The sequence below is a fragment of the Suncus etruscus genome, chromosome 6 (genome assembly GCF_024139225.1).
Source record: "Suncus etruscus isolate mSunEtr1 chromosome 6, mSunEtr1.pri.cur, whole genome shotgun sequence".
Lineage (NCBI taxonomy): Eukaryota > Metazoa > Chordata > Mammalia > Eulipotyphla > Soricidae > Suncus > Suncus etruscus.
Window position 1 is genome coordinate 1,860,143 of NC_064853.1, and position 14,305 is coordinate 1,874,447.

At 59.6% G+C, this 14,305-nt stretch overlaps 1 protein-coding gene across 1 annotated transcript in view; it reads left to right on the forward strand.

Moving 5' to 3' along the window:
• The window catches only part of LOC126010953 (histone-lysine N-methyltransferase PRDM16-like), a 79,415-nt gene that overhangs the window by 50,797 nt on the left and 14,313 nt on the right, over nt 1-14,305 (forward strand). The window contains exon 2 of the mRNA XM_049774561.1: nt 3,471-3,805. Coding sequence (XP_049630518.1) covers nt 3,471-3,805 — 335 coding nt within the window. The remainder of the gene's footprint in view (nt 1-3,470; nt 3,806-14,305) is intronic.

Here is a 14,305-nt window from a genome sequence, read left to right on the forward strand (position 1 = left end):
CTCCCGCCGCCCGGGGCCATGCGGTGCGGCCGAGCCATTGAGCTGGTCCCAGGAGCATCCGGGGAAATAGCATGTTGGAATAACTCGACTCCGCGTGGGGCAGCTCAGCTGCACGGGCCCTCTCTGGGGTGGGGGTCCGGGCGGGCGGGGACAAGGGGTGGGGGGCAACCTCTGTGGCTGCTTGGTGGCCTCTCCCACAGGAGAGCCCGGGCCTGGCTTCTAATAGGCAGCCTGGGACTGGACCCTACCTGCTGTATGAGCTTAGGGGAGCTGCAACTGGGATTCATCCCTGGAAAGGCCCCCTTGGCCCTCGGCTTTGGGGTCCTCCTTTGAGACATGCATGTGCATCAGCTGGGACAGAAGGGGTTGGGGAGCAGACTGCCTGACTTATTACTAGGGACTGGCCCCCATCTCTGTGTGCCTGCACCTGGTTGGTCCCCTACCTGGCTCCAGGAACCAGTGTGAATGAGGTCACGGACGCAGGACTCAGCCCGGTCTGGTCTGCAAACTCCCCTTTCCCGGGGCTTCCAGGCAGCGACCAGGCTTGGCTCGGGGACACCCCACGAAACCCTGAGTTTGGGGAGCATAGGTCACTTTTCATGGGGGACTTCCTGACAGTGCCCCCCAGTCCAGCCTCTGCACACTTGTTATAGGAGACAGACTGTGGGTACACCTGGGGCATGAGGGAGGCCACCTCACACTGGCTGGGGCCTGCAGGCATGGCTCTGATGTGAGGTCCTGAAAGGGCTACAGAAAACTCGAAACCCTTCAGTGACGGACCCAGGGCTGGAGCCACCCAGATTAATCAGTGAGAATAGAATGGAGAGTGGGGAGGAGTTGGGGGTGTTAATGGGATTTTGTACTCAGGAGAAGAAAACTGGGAGACAGAGGAGTTTCTGCCTCCCACTGTCCCCAGAAACTACTTTCAAGGGAGCCCTTGTTTCTAGGTACCCACACATTTGTCCACCACCCACCTTTTACCATCCTTCCATTTGTCCTTCCACCCACACATCCACTCACCTACCACTCATCTACCCACCATCTACCTATACAGCTACCCACACATCATCTAATTCAATCACCTATCCATCTATCCATTTGATCCACCCATCCACCCATCCATCCACCAATCTAACCACCCACCCATCAACCCAGCCAGCCACCCATCCACCCATTCACCAATCCATCCATTCACTCACTCGCCCATCCAACCATTTATCCATCTGCCCACTCATTTACCCACCCACCCGACCATCCACACACCCACCATCCACCCACCCACCATCCACCCACCCACCCATCTATCCACCCACATACCCATCCATCCATTCACTCACTCACCTATCCAAACATTTATTCACCCACCCACTCGTCTGCCCACCCACCTGACCATCCACACACTCACCCATCCATCCACCCACATACCCATCCATCCATCATGCATCTATTCACCCATCCATCCATCCACCCCACTCACCTATCCACCCATCCACCCACCCATCCATCCACCCCACTCACCTATCCACCCATCCACCCACCCATCCATCCACCCCACTCACCTATCCACCCATCCACCCACCCATTCATCCACTCACTCACCCATCCATCCACCCACATAGCCATCCATCCATTCACCACTCATTAATCCATTCACCCATCTATCCATCTATCCATCTATTCACCCACCCACCCACCCATTCACCCAACATCCACCACTCATCCATCCACCCTTCCACCATTCATCCACCCACATACCCACCACCCTTCTATCCATCCTCCCATCTATCCATCTGCCCATCCACCCATCTAACCCACTCACCCCTTGTCCACCCCCACCCCCGTCCATCTACCCACTAACCCCAGTCTACTCACTACTAGAAACCATCTTTCCATTATTTGTCCATCTGCCAAACTACTGTCCATCACACCCCCCTGCCATCCTCTCATGCCCCCAGGAACACAGCCCAGGCTCCCTGTGTCTGGCAAAGAGATCTGACCCTCCTTAGTTGCAGGAGGCACTTGGGCATGAAGGGAGCCCTGAGCTGTGTGTGGTTCCCATGTGGCTGTCTAGACATTCAGTGTCCAGAGTCCAGCCCGATGACACCAAATCTGCCCTGCTGCCTACAGGACCAGCCTGAAGACATCTCAGCCCTGCCCTTCCACGTTGAAGGGGTCCCCTCAGGAGTCAGGCATATGGGTGGGACTCCAGACAGTCTGGGCACTCAGCTCATGTTCTGGGGGTCTATTTGCCCATCACGCTTCTATCAGGGAGACCAGGCCTGTGGGAGGGGCCCCACACTGTCCCAGGGACACATGCTCCCCAAATCTGAGGGACCAAGCTTGGGGCCGCTGGGTGTAGCAAATAGACATTAGCCCCTGTGTCTGTGCCCTAGACAGCCCCTTTAGACCCCTCAGGCCCCACAGACCCCTTTGGCTTCTTCCCCTCCTGGGTGGCAAGACACCCCTCGGGCAGCGCCAGACAGCTGAGGTGGGTGTGCAGGGCCCAATTCTAGGGTTCCACAGATACCCCCATCCTTCCCCAGATTGTCACAGGTGCCCCCAAGACGCAAGCTCCTTCGCAGCATCCCTGACACCCCACAGTTGTGCCTGCTGAGATGGGCAGTGGGAGGGTCAGGCCTCTGCTGCACCGAGCCTCAGGGCTAAGCGGACATTGTCTCTCACTCATGGCAGCACCGACCCAGGGTGGTTTAGAGAGTGGATTTGGGGGGGTTAGCTAGACTGCAGATGGAGGAGAGGGCAGTGGCTGTTCTCATGGGTGCTGTGTGTTCACAGGGGACACGGGGCAGGGAGTACTGTCAGATGGGGTCTCAAAGTGGAGAGCACTGCCAGAGGGGCACACTCATATGGGGAATTTAGGATGAAGAGCACTCTCAGATGGGGTTTCAGGGTGGGGAGCACTCTCAGACGGGAGTTTCAGGTCCTTACTGCAGTTTTGACTCCTTACGGCATTGCAGTACCTGGAGGCTAGGGCCTTGCCAGTCTCCCCTGATTTAGGTCTGATGCCCCTGGAATTCACGGCTCCAGCAGCCTCTGACACTCCTGCAAATACAGATCAGGGCCCTGTCCCCCGTCCTGAGCATGCATGAGCTGTGGGGACAACCTGGCCCAGCCTCCTGGTGCTGTACGACTCAGTTCTCGGGGTGCCTGGTTCCAAATGTTTTCTGCTGAGAATCTACCCCTCATGTCCCCCACGAATGTCTTTGCTCTAGGACCCATGTCCACAACGTGTAGCCTGATCTGCCCATGACTCCTCCACCGGGACAAGGTGGTCTCGGAACCTTGAGCCCCGGGCTACATTCCTGTCCCTTCTGTCCCCAGGAGGCAGGCCTCAGGCCCCGCAGTCCCTGCCACAGTATCCCCAGACTTCTGATGGACCTCACCATGGACTGGGTGGGGCACCCGTTGGTCCCTGTGCTTCTCGGGGCTCTGACCTGCCGTGTCTCCTCCAGGTGACGGTGACCTCGTGAGTGACATGTATGAGCCCGACGGGGACCTGCTGGCCGGCGAGAGCGCAGAGGACGAGGCAGAGGACGGGGCCATGTCTCCGGTCCCCGTGGGCCCACCGTCTCCTTTCACCCCCAAGGAGGGGTCCCCATATGCTGCCCCCGTCTACATCCCCGAGGACATCCCCATCCCACCCGACTTCGAGCTGCGTGAGTCCTCGGTCCCGGGCGCCGGCCTGGGCGTCTGGGCCAAGAAGAGGATGGACGTGGGGGACCGGCTGGGGCCGTACGTGGTGGCAGCACCAAGGGCTGCGCTCAAGGACACAGACTTCGGATGGGAGGTGAGCATCACCCGTGGGTGTCTTTGGTCTCGCCCAGGGTGTCCTGTCACCTTGTGCCCTGCTGGTCCAGTTGGGGCACATAGTGGAAATATGTCTTCCAGGGGCACAGGTGTCCCTGAGAGATTGTCCTGAGGGACACTTTGAAGGGACAAGTGTGAACACACTAAGGATCAGGTGTGAGTGCCCTGATAGGGCAGGCGTGAAAACCCTGAGAGGACAGGTGTGAATGCCAGGGGACTCGGAAATGGAGAGAGAATGTTCCAGATTGCGGGCACCGCCGCTTCATGGTGTTGTTTCCTGCCGAGAAGCATGTCGGCGCTGCCCTGTGTGTGGGTCATGGTGGTGCCTACACAGTCCAGGGCTCAGATCAGGGTCCCAGTGTGGCCCTGTGGGTAACTGGACCCCTCCCTGTGCTGGGGGGCCCTTGTGGTGTAAAGTTAGGAGACGTTGTAGGGAGTCTGTCCGCACTGATCAGCTGCCATGGAGGGGCCTCCAGGTGGTCTCCAGTCCGCCTGCCCTTCACTGAGTGCTGGGCCCTGCCAGGGTGTTTGGGCAGTGAGCTGGCCTCAAGGTGGGGGTCCTGTAGGTGACCCAAGTTCTCAGCGTCTTTGCCTGAGCTGGGAGGGGGCTGAGGGCTGACACCACAGGGGGCTCAATCTCGCCTTCTTCGCACTGTGTGGACTCGCCATGTTGATCCTAGGTCCCCCCGCCTTGGGGATGGCGGGTCCCTCTGTCTAGTCCATCTTGGGTCTCCCCTCCTTGTCTATCCCTGGTCTCCCCACTTTGGGGATGTGGTTCTCTTTGCTGTGTGAATGCGTGTCCAGTCATGTGTGGTCGTGGCTCTGCTCTCTGTGTGGACGCAGGTTAGTCCCCTGTGACAGCCCCCCTGCTGGGGACAGTTCGCTCTATGACAAGAACTCCTCAGCCCTTCAGTTTTCAGCCCATCAGGCTGGACCTTCCTGCCCAGAACCCAGGTCCAATACCCTGGCTGCTCCCTGCAGGCCCCCTCACCTTCCACACTGCCTAGCGCTTCTAGAACTTTCTGTCCTAACCCCTTTGCGGCACGGGTACACATCATGGGGGGGATCCCAGTCTGCAGTGCCCTGAACCCCAGGAGGTGGTTCCAGGGTGTCGTGGAATATAGTTCCAAGCATTTGTCGAAATCGTGATGGTCTCAAGAGCATTTATTCTGCTGATGGGGCTGGTGGGGGCAGAAGTCCCCGGAGTGCCCCTCAGGGGGTCACGTCAGGGTTTCATTGGCTCCTTGCAGGAGTTCCTAAACCCGGTGTCCAGATAGGGGTGATTGGTGTGTGGGCCCCACTGTCTCCAGAACTGGCCACATGGGTGATAGCATGGGCTGGCTGGGGCACCCAAATTCAAGTCAGTCCACAGAGAGACGTTGGCCGGGCCATGAGAAGGATCAGGCCTCTGGGTGCCACACTGGCCTGACCCACATTTCCTGAGTTCACAAGGGTGCGAGCAGGGACAGAGACCCCCAGTCCAGTCCTGCAACGAGGGAGGGAACCCCAGGCCTGCAGCCCAGCCCAGGTTTGGTGGGACTTAGGGGCAGGATGTTTTCCTGAAACTCCACCCATGGTACGTCTCAGTGGGGCATCCCAGATGGCTATTGTGTGTATCTGCCATACACGGACACATATGTAGCAGAACAGGTAAACAGAAAAACATGTACTCACAGGTGCATGTGAACATCTATGTAAACATGGACACAACCCTACACACATGAAAGCATGCCATCGCAGGTATGTACATGTAATCACAGGCACATGTAATCAAGGATACAAATGTGAGCACATGCAACCATGGATGCACATGAGCACACATGAAACCACACGAGCAATAACACATGTGGGATCATGTTTGTACACACAACCACCTGTGCATGTACACATGCACGCACAAATGAACAGTGCCATTGCACAGACACATACACAGGATCACGTGTAGACACGCATGAGCACATTCAGTCATGCCAACAGATCCATGCTCACGGACACATGCGGGCCTCCTGGGGCCGGGCTGGGCTACACTGGCAGATGCAGATCTCAGCTGTGCCCTCCCCTGCAAGTTGCCTCTGAGCCGCTGTCCCTTCCATGGCCTGGGGGCCTAGAACTGGGGCTTCTTTTCCTGTGGCGTCCATGCCCCACCCCAGAGGGTGCCCAGACCCGGGCAGCTGCTCTTGGACCCCTGTGAGGGCCCCTCCCTGAGTCCATGGTCACACACAGGGAAGGAGCCTCAGGACACAGCCAGGAGAGTGCAGGGGTGAGTAGGCACCGGTGGCCCAGCCCCCCGGCCCACGGCCTGCAGCAGGGACCCCCTCGGCTCCCCCAGAGCCTGCCGCCGCCATGACGTCAGTCCCACTGCTTTTAGCCCGGAATGCCTCGGAGCCGGCACTGTCTCGGGCCAGCCCGCGCTGGGCACAGGAGGAATGTGGAAAAAAGTGGGTGACTAAGAATACCTCGGCTGCTCCGCCGCTTCCTTAAGGGGCAATAACGCGGCCCCGCGGGCTTCCTTTAAATAGACCGTCCGGGTCTCAGCGAAAAAGGAAATAAATGTTTTCTTCACATATTTGAGAGAGTCCCTGAATGCCAACTTCTTAACCCGTATGCATCAAACCGTGGCATGTCCCCACATGCAGACACACGCCTCAGGCACACATGACATGGGTCCCGTGCTGCACAAGAAACCCACACCACACACACATGCATAGTGTTAGCACATAGGATGTGTTTCTCACAACACAAGCACGTGTGTACCAATGCTAACACGGGACATGTACCTCACACCAGCGGTGGACATGCCTCACATGTGTCCTAAAATACAGATCACGTGCTCACACACCACTCGTGGCTCAGACACACCACATATGTCCCATAGATACACGTGTCACATGCACACATTTCCATGCATGTTTTGTGGACATATGCATCACGGGCACGCAGGGGACACACATTTGTACGCTCCTGCTCTCCTGGACCCTGTGAACCAGCTGGGGAATGTCTTCTAACACAGGACCCTCAGTGGGGATGTCAGCTTCCCCCGAGGCTTCCTGCAGACCCTCTGCCCTCTCAGAGGGGCACTGCAAGGCAACGCTGCCCCCATTGTCCTGCTGGCACAGCCTCAGCCTTCACACAGGTATCCCTGCTTGCCTGGGATTAGGGCTCATCTCCCAGTTTTTCAGCTGTGTGACTCTGGGGGGACCTCCCTCAGTCTTCCTGCTTCCCTGACGATGCTCTCATTGGCCCCAGGTTTGGGGCTTGGAATCCTACCCTGGTTGTCTGTTCTCCCAAGCTCACACTGGCCGTCACCATGTGTCAAGTGTGAACCCTACCTATGGGGACCCCGGATTGGGCCTAGGTCCCCAGTGCAGCTGTGGCCTCAGGGGAGGGGACTGGAGTGTGGGGTCCAGGTGCCCCCAGAAGCAGGAGAGGTGTGAACGAGCTGAGATCTGAGGCTGGAGGGGCAGGTGTGATGTCCTCAGGAGCAGGAGACCATGTGGGATCTCTGTACCCCAAGGTGGAAGGGGGACCCCGAGCCCCGGGGAGCAGAAGGCAACTCAGGGCTCCAGGCCACATCTTCCTCTGCTCACACCGCGTTACATCAGGGCTGGGCTCACTCAGGTAGCCCTGGCCGATGGGGACTAGGGGCATGCTGGCCTCAGCCTGTGGCTACCAGAGTGGTGGGTCTCAACACTCCCGACCCCACCTGGAGAAAAGGCCCCTCGACCCCCACCGGGCACTGTTGGAGGCCATGTTCCGGCACTTCCCAGGGAGAAGGCCCAAGGGGCAGGGGATGGCCAGGCAATTCTCCGGGGATAAAGAGTCCCCGCTCTGCTCAGCCTTAAAAGGTCCCACCAGCCACCGCAGGCAGAGACTGACCCAGCCCTGGCGCTCGGAATGTTCTCACGGTGCCAGGCGGGTTGCATGCCCACACTGCAACGGGAGCAATGGGAGCGGGAGAGGCCCCGGCTGGCCCACCTGAGCACTCGCTTCCTGCCCTCGTGGGCTCCTGGGATCCAGGCAGGTTCAAACTGCCCCAGAGGCAGGCGGCTTATCAGGACTTGGGTGCCTGGCTGGGTCTGAAGAGCATCTGTGCAGGCGGCTGGATACACCGTTCTCCAGACACAGTTGCACACTGTCCCAGGGACCTTTATAAACACCGAGGCCTGTTCCCGCAGTCCGCGCTGGTCTCGGCCTTCCTGGGCACAATGCAGGCATCTGACCCTCTTCAGACCTGCTTCCAACCCGTTTCCCATCCTTCTCACTTGCTCCAGGCCTTCTTAAAATGAAGGAACCCAAATGGGTGCAGGGGCCATAGCCAGGTACCCTGCACAGCTGCCAGTGCAGCTGGAATGGAGCCAGTGGCCTGAGGAGGGCAAGCCTGGCACACAGCTCATGACTCCATCCCTGAGGCCCCACAAGGCCCCCCAGCTTGATCAGGAGTGGTCCCAGACACTTCTGAATGTGACCCCAAAGCCAAAATGTGAATGAGTTTCCACCCATCTCCAAACCAGCCAGACAGGACAGAGTGGTGTCTTGGGTTCCCTTCCCTCTGGCCAGGGCTCGCGGCTGTGAGTGAAGTGTCCAGGGTGAGGCTGCCCTGTGGGACCCCCAGAGTCACATCTATGACCAGGATCCCGGCAGGGCCTGCGGGCTCTGGGGAAAGAGCCCAACCCCGGTGTGCCCAGCTCGACCCAGCTGAGGACATCGGTTGCATATCCTGTCCCCCACGGAGATGGAGAGGGGTGCAGGGAGTATGGGGTGTGGGGTGCGGGGGTGTGGAAAGGCAGGGGTGCAAGGGTGAAGGGGGTGGTAGGGGTATAGGTTACAGGGGTGTGGGAGTACAGGGATGAGGGATTACAGGGGTACAGGGTTGAGGGGTTTACAGGGATGCAGGGGTGGGGAGTGAGGGGTTGCAGGGATACAGGGGTACAGGGTGAGGGGTTGTAGGAGTGAGGGGTGAGGGGGTTGCCGGAGTATGGGGGTGAGGGGTTGAAGGTGTGAGGGGCTGCAGGGGTGTGGGTGCAAGGGAGTGGGGGTGCGGGCGGGACTATGGTCCAGGGCTCCTGCTGGGAGGGCAGGGATGGGTGTCTAAGATTCGACACAGACAAAGCCCTGAGAACTTCGGCTGACCTTGCTCCTTGTGCTCACTCAGTGCAGAAATCACGGGGCATCTTGCTGGCAGGGTCTCTTGGCTCTGGGGTCTTCGCCCACACCCACAAGGTCCTTGATCCCAGGGGTGGCCCAGGCATGAAACAGGCCCCAGGCAGCCCCAGCCTCAGGCCCTCTCACCTGCCACTGGGAATCTGCCCGGAGGGGCCATGGCAGGCAGTGAGGGCCACACTGCAGGAGCCCCGTGCCTTGATTTCCCCATGGGTCTCACAGCCTGGGGCTCAGGCGCTGACCCACATTGCTTGGCAAACTCCCGTGTGTTCTGTGTGTTCCTGAGGGAGACTGAGTCTGGACACAGCAGGTCACGTGTGGAGGTTGCACTGAGCATGTGTCTCTGCTGTGCACATAGGCAGGCGGTTGCCCCTGTTCATATGTGTGCGCGTATGTTGCATGTTCGCATGTGCATGCATGAACCTGGCTCGGAAGGCGGCTTCAGAAACCAGGCAAGCCTTGATGTTGCTTCGTAGCATGTGAGGTCCTCAGGCAGCCATGTGGAGAGAAGCCACCTGGCTTATCCCCAGGCTGGTTCCTGTTGGGGTTTCCCGTGAGGAGACTAGGCTGCTCTTTGGTCACATGCGTATTGGGTCACAGAGGAGCAGGACCCAAGGACCCCGTGGCCCTGGCTGCTATCTCAGGGCGGGTTTGAGGAAACTTCTGGAAATGGGCCACTAGCAGAAACCTGGGGACTTGGAACAAGGTGCGAGATCATGGGATGGGGGGACCTTGGATTGGGGGGCCTTGAATGTGGGTGAGGGGACCGTGGGACAAGGGACTGTGAAACAGGGGGACCTTGGACAGGGGGCCTGTGGGACTGGAGAAATTGTATGGGAGGTGGGGGGACTGTGGAATGGGGAGACCTTGACTCTCGGAGAGATGGGAGACCATGAGAAGGGGGAACATTGGATGGGGGGACTTTGGGCTGGGAAATGGGGGAACTGTGGAATAAGGGACCATGGGACTGTGGGCTGTGAGAATTTGAAATGGGAGAACTTGGATGGGGGTCCAGGGGATCATGGGACTGGGGACTGTGATGGGGGACCTTGGATGGAGGGACCTTGGACTGGGGGATGGGGGACCATGGGATGGGGCAATGTGAGACTGGGGACTGTGGGAATGTGAGATGGGGGGTCATGAGACAGGGGACCTTGGACAGGGGACAGTGGGCTGGGGGTACCGTGGGAAGACTAGGGACTGTGGGGCTGTGAGATGGGGGATCGTGGCATGAGCCCAGGCAGGCCGCCTCTGACTGCTTCTTCTGGGAGCTGAGCCCAGAGGATGTGTCAGTGGCTGCGGGCCGCTCCCCAGGGGGCCGGGAGCTGTTCCCGGAAGAAAGGGGTTGAGGGTTGAGATGGGGCTGCTGGAAAGTCCAGAAGAGCCGACATTTGCTAACTGGAGGCAGCCCTCGGACAACCCTGGAGAGGTGGTTGCAGGACTGGGGGCCAGTCAGGGTGTCTGAGCCCTTCAAGGGACCCTGCTCAGAACCAAAGGCTCAAATGGTTTCAGGGAGCAGACCTGTCAACCTGACCTGTGTCAGCCCCGCCCCAGCCCCAGTTGTCAGAGCCTCAGGCCCTCACAGGCAGGGCCATGTCTGTCCACGTGGCCCCTGTTGGTTCGTGTGGGAACCACATACGTGCCACAGCTGGGGTGCTGGAGGGGGCAGGAAGGCCCCTGGGAGGTTGTCCCTGCTGGGCCTAGGAGAGTGCAGGGAACTGGGGTCAGGTCAGAATTCTTGGGGATGAAGTTGTGGCTCTGGGGACCCCATCCGCCATCCGCCATGGCCCAGTCCTGAACACTGTCGCCACAGGATCACCGACAGGCCTGTAGGGGAGAGGAAGTGGGGCCTGCATAACAGCTGCTCCCCAAGATGAAGAGCCCCCCAAGACTGCTCAGGGAAACCCTGAATGCCTACCTGTCCAGATTCACCAGTGTGCGGGGCCTCAGCTGGGGGAGGGGCTCCAAAGAGCTGAATGTTCCAGGGGACGGGACTTTGAAGCCAGTATCGGTACCAAGCACCCTGACACCGTGAGAGTCCTGATTCCCCAGGGACACGGGTCCCCAGTCACTGCATGGACTCGGCCTGCACCTCTGTGCATGGACGGGACCCTCAGCCCAGCCCCCTCATTAGCTTCCGGGGGGCCCCCACACCCCACCACAGACAAGGCAGAGTTCCACCTCCCCGTGACTGTGGAGGTCGTGCTGGAGTCCAGGGATGCAGCCGAGTGCTGGCCTTGTCCCCGGCTGACTGTGGGGGCTTCTTGCTGGGTCTGCCCCAGTCCCATCTCTGTGTTCTGCCTGAAGTGTGGGCTCGTGGTCCTGGATCCCGGGTTCTTGACAACAGTGAATGTACAGGGTAGGGGTAGGTGGGAGGGGACATACGTGGACATGTATGGGCATGTGTGTGGTCGTGTATGTTGTGGGTGCCTTGTGTGTTTGCGAATCTTGAGTGACACCCAGGATGTGCGGACATTTGTGTGGGTGTGTGCAGGTGCTGAGTTTGGTGTGTGCCTGTGTGTGATGCAGGTGCATATGTGGGGCAGGTTTGCAATACAGGTGTACGCGTGTGCATGTGTGGTGTCGTGGTACATATGAGCGAATGTAATATAGTTGCGTGTGCTGTTGTGGTTATGCGTGTGACAAAGGGATACAAGTGTGTGTCGAATGCAGGTCTACACCAGTTGCATGTGATGTGACGTACATGTGTGTGAATTGTGCGTGTGATACAGACATATGTGGGTATGTGTGCAAGCACCATGTACATGTGTGTGCGTTGAATACTGAAGTTATACATGTGTGATGCAGGTGCACAAGTTGTTTGAAAATATGTGTTTTGAACATGTGTGCACGTGTGACAAAGGTTTACCTGTGTGGGCATGCGCAATGAAAGCATGTGAATGATGTGCGTATGCACATATGTGCGCGTGTGGTGCAGGTGCACCAAGTACATGTGACTGCACATGTGTCATGGGCGGGTGCACACGTGCGCGGGGAGGGAGCGTGTCCCAAGACAATGACTTGCTTCCTGTGCTGCTCAGACCTGCGCGTTCTTGGGCGGATTAAGCTGCCGCCTCGGATGTCCCCTCCAGTGACAGCCGCCGCCTCTCAGGGCCGCTAATTTGCTCCCATTCAGCACGCGGGCAGCGGGTGTGGACAGCCCTGCGGGCTCATTCAGCTGGGCTTGGGGCTGGGAAAGGGGCCAGTTTGCACAATGCCCAGAGGGCCCCTGGAGGAAGCTTCGCGCCCCCCCCTCGACCCCAGCCATGCTAGTTAAGCTTCTCGCTCTCCCCAAGGCTGAGGCCTGGGGTCCCCTCCCAGCCTTTTCAGCGACACTGACTCCCCCAGCATCACTTGGGGCCAGCAGTGGACCATGGTGGGGCCAGGGTGGCCTGAGGGGGGACCTTGTGGAATCCTGAGCTGGCCTTGCCTTAAGATGCTGGGGCCTCAGCCAGCCTCCCTCGGACCCCCGTGTCAAGGGCATGTCAGGCATGGGCCCAGCTCTGCCTCTGCCACCCCGTGCCCCCCTCGTGGCTGATCCCTGACCACCATGGGCCTCAGACTCCCAAAACTGTACACCTGTGCTGAGTCAGCTGAGAATAGCCCAGGGTCGCAGGCTCGGGGCCCCTCAACCCCCACATCGGAGGCCCCTTATTTGCCCAGAGGAGACCCTGCAGGTGCCAGCAACACCCAACCATGTCCCCTCACGTAGACCAGATTCGAGCACAGAGCTGGGGGCACAGAGGGCCCGCAAACCTCATGGCAAGGGAGCCCCTTCCAAGCTGGGGGACCCCGCACAAGCAGCTCTGAGCTTCTGGGTGCTGCCAGAACGTGGGTGTCAGTGCAGACCAGGACAAAGGCCCTGCCACTGGACTTTTTGTGGGGCTGTGCAGCCTGCACCCTTCTGGACCTCCTACACCCCTCCTGCACCCCTCCTGCAGGCCCTGCCAGTGGCTGTTTCTCCCATTGCCTGGCCTTCTCTCCGTCTCCATGGAACAGCTTGAAACCCCCAGACTCAGGTGGTCCCGTCCCAGCCAGCACCCCTCTCCCTCCTACTGAAATGCCAGATGAGCCCACTGATGGGGGCGGTGCTCACAGGCCTGAGAGGCCCAAAAGTGGGACTCCTCCTTCCATGGGCAGCAAGTCCCTTCTGTGCCCCCTGGTGCCACTCTGGAGCACTAGTGCTGAGGAACATTGGCGCCATCTCCCCTTGGCCAATGGAGGCTGTGGCCAAGTGTCCTTCTGAGCCTTGGGCCCTCCCCTCGACCCCCAGTCCCCGATGTGTGGTCTCTGGAGCAGGTGACCCAGGGCAGAGGGTCCGGGTGCAACGTCTACTGCCGTCTTGAGGCCGGGGCCTCTCTTTGACCCACTGCCCGCTGGACCCCGGGATGCTGAAACCTCGGTGGGGCCCGAGGGTCCTAGAGCGGACGCAGCCCTGAGCCATGGGGGTCTGTGTGCTGTGTGAGCCTGAGCCCCTTGGCCCGGGGGACATGATGGGCAGCCCAGGCCGGTCCCGCGGACCCTCGAGGAAGCGACCCCGGGCACCGAGCCAAGGGGCTCTAGTCATGCTGGCTCCACAGGACCTGGACCTTTCCCACTGGCCCGGGACGGCCGCGGCCTTGGCCCTGCCAGGACTGGCTCCTCGGTGCCCTCGGGCGCGGGCCTGGCTCTCACCAATATTCTGCCCGTGTCCGCGCCCTCATTAATCACTGTCAAACGCGACCGTCCAACAAGGCTGGCTTTCTTCGGGGCCGCCTCATCCTTCCCATTGTCCGGGTTGCTCCGATGGCAGCAAAACAGCCCAAACAGCACATAAAAGAGAGAAAAAATGAAAAGAATCGAGGCGGGAGAGAGGAGGCATTTCCCCTCCAGCCCTCGGACGGCCGCTCCGCAGCCAGATTTAAATTATTCATACATTTATGAAACAGGCTTTGAGCCGCAGTCTATGATGCCCTTTGTCTGCGGGCTCGTCTCTTGTTTGGGATTAATCTTCGCTGTAATCCGGACGGCCCCGGCCCACACAAAGGCCGCTCTTTCCCTGGGAACTCCGCTCCCGCCCCGCGGCCCAGCACCACGCCGGGGGCACATTTGTGCTGAGGTGGCATTGCCCTCGGGACGCCGGACGGGCCGTGTCCAAACAGCGTCAGGGAACAAAAAGTGCCAAGTGGTTCTCACGTCCTGCCCGGCAGAGCCTCGGGGCTGGGACCCGCACCACATAGGCCTCCCCACCCACCCATCCATCTCCCGACCCTCCACGGAGAGCAGCACAGGACTTGGGGAGGGGGCGCATGGGGGAGTGGCTGGACGGAACCCTGGCTCA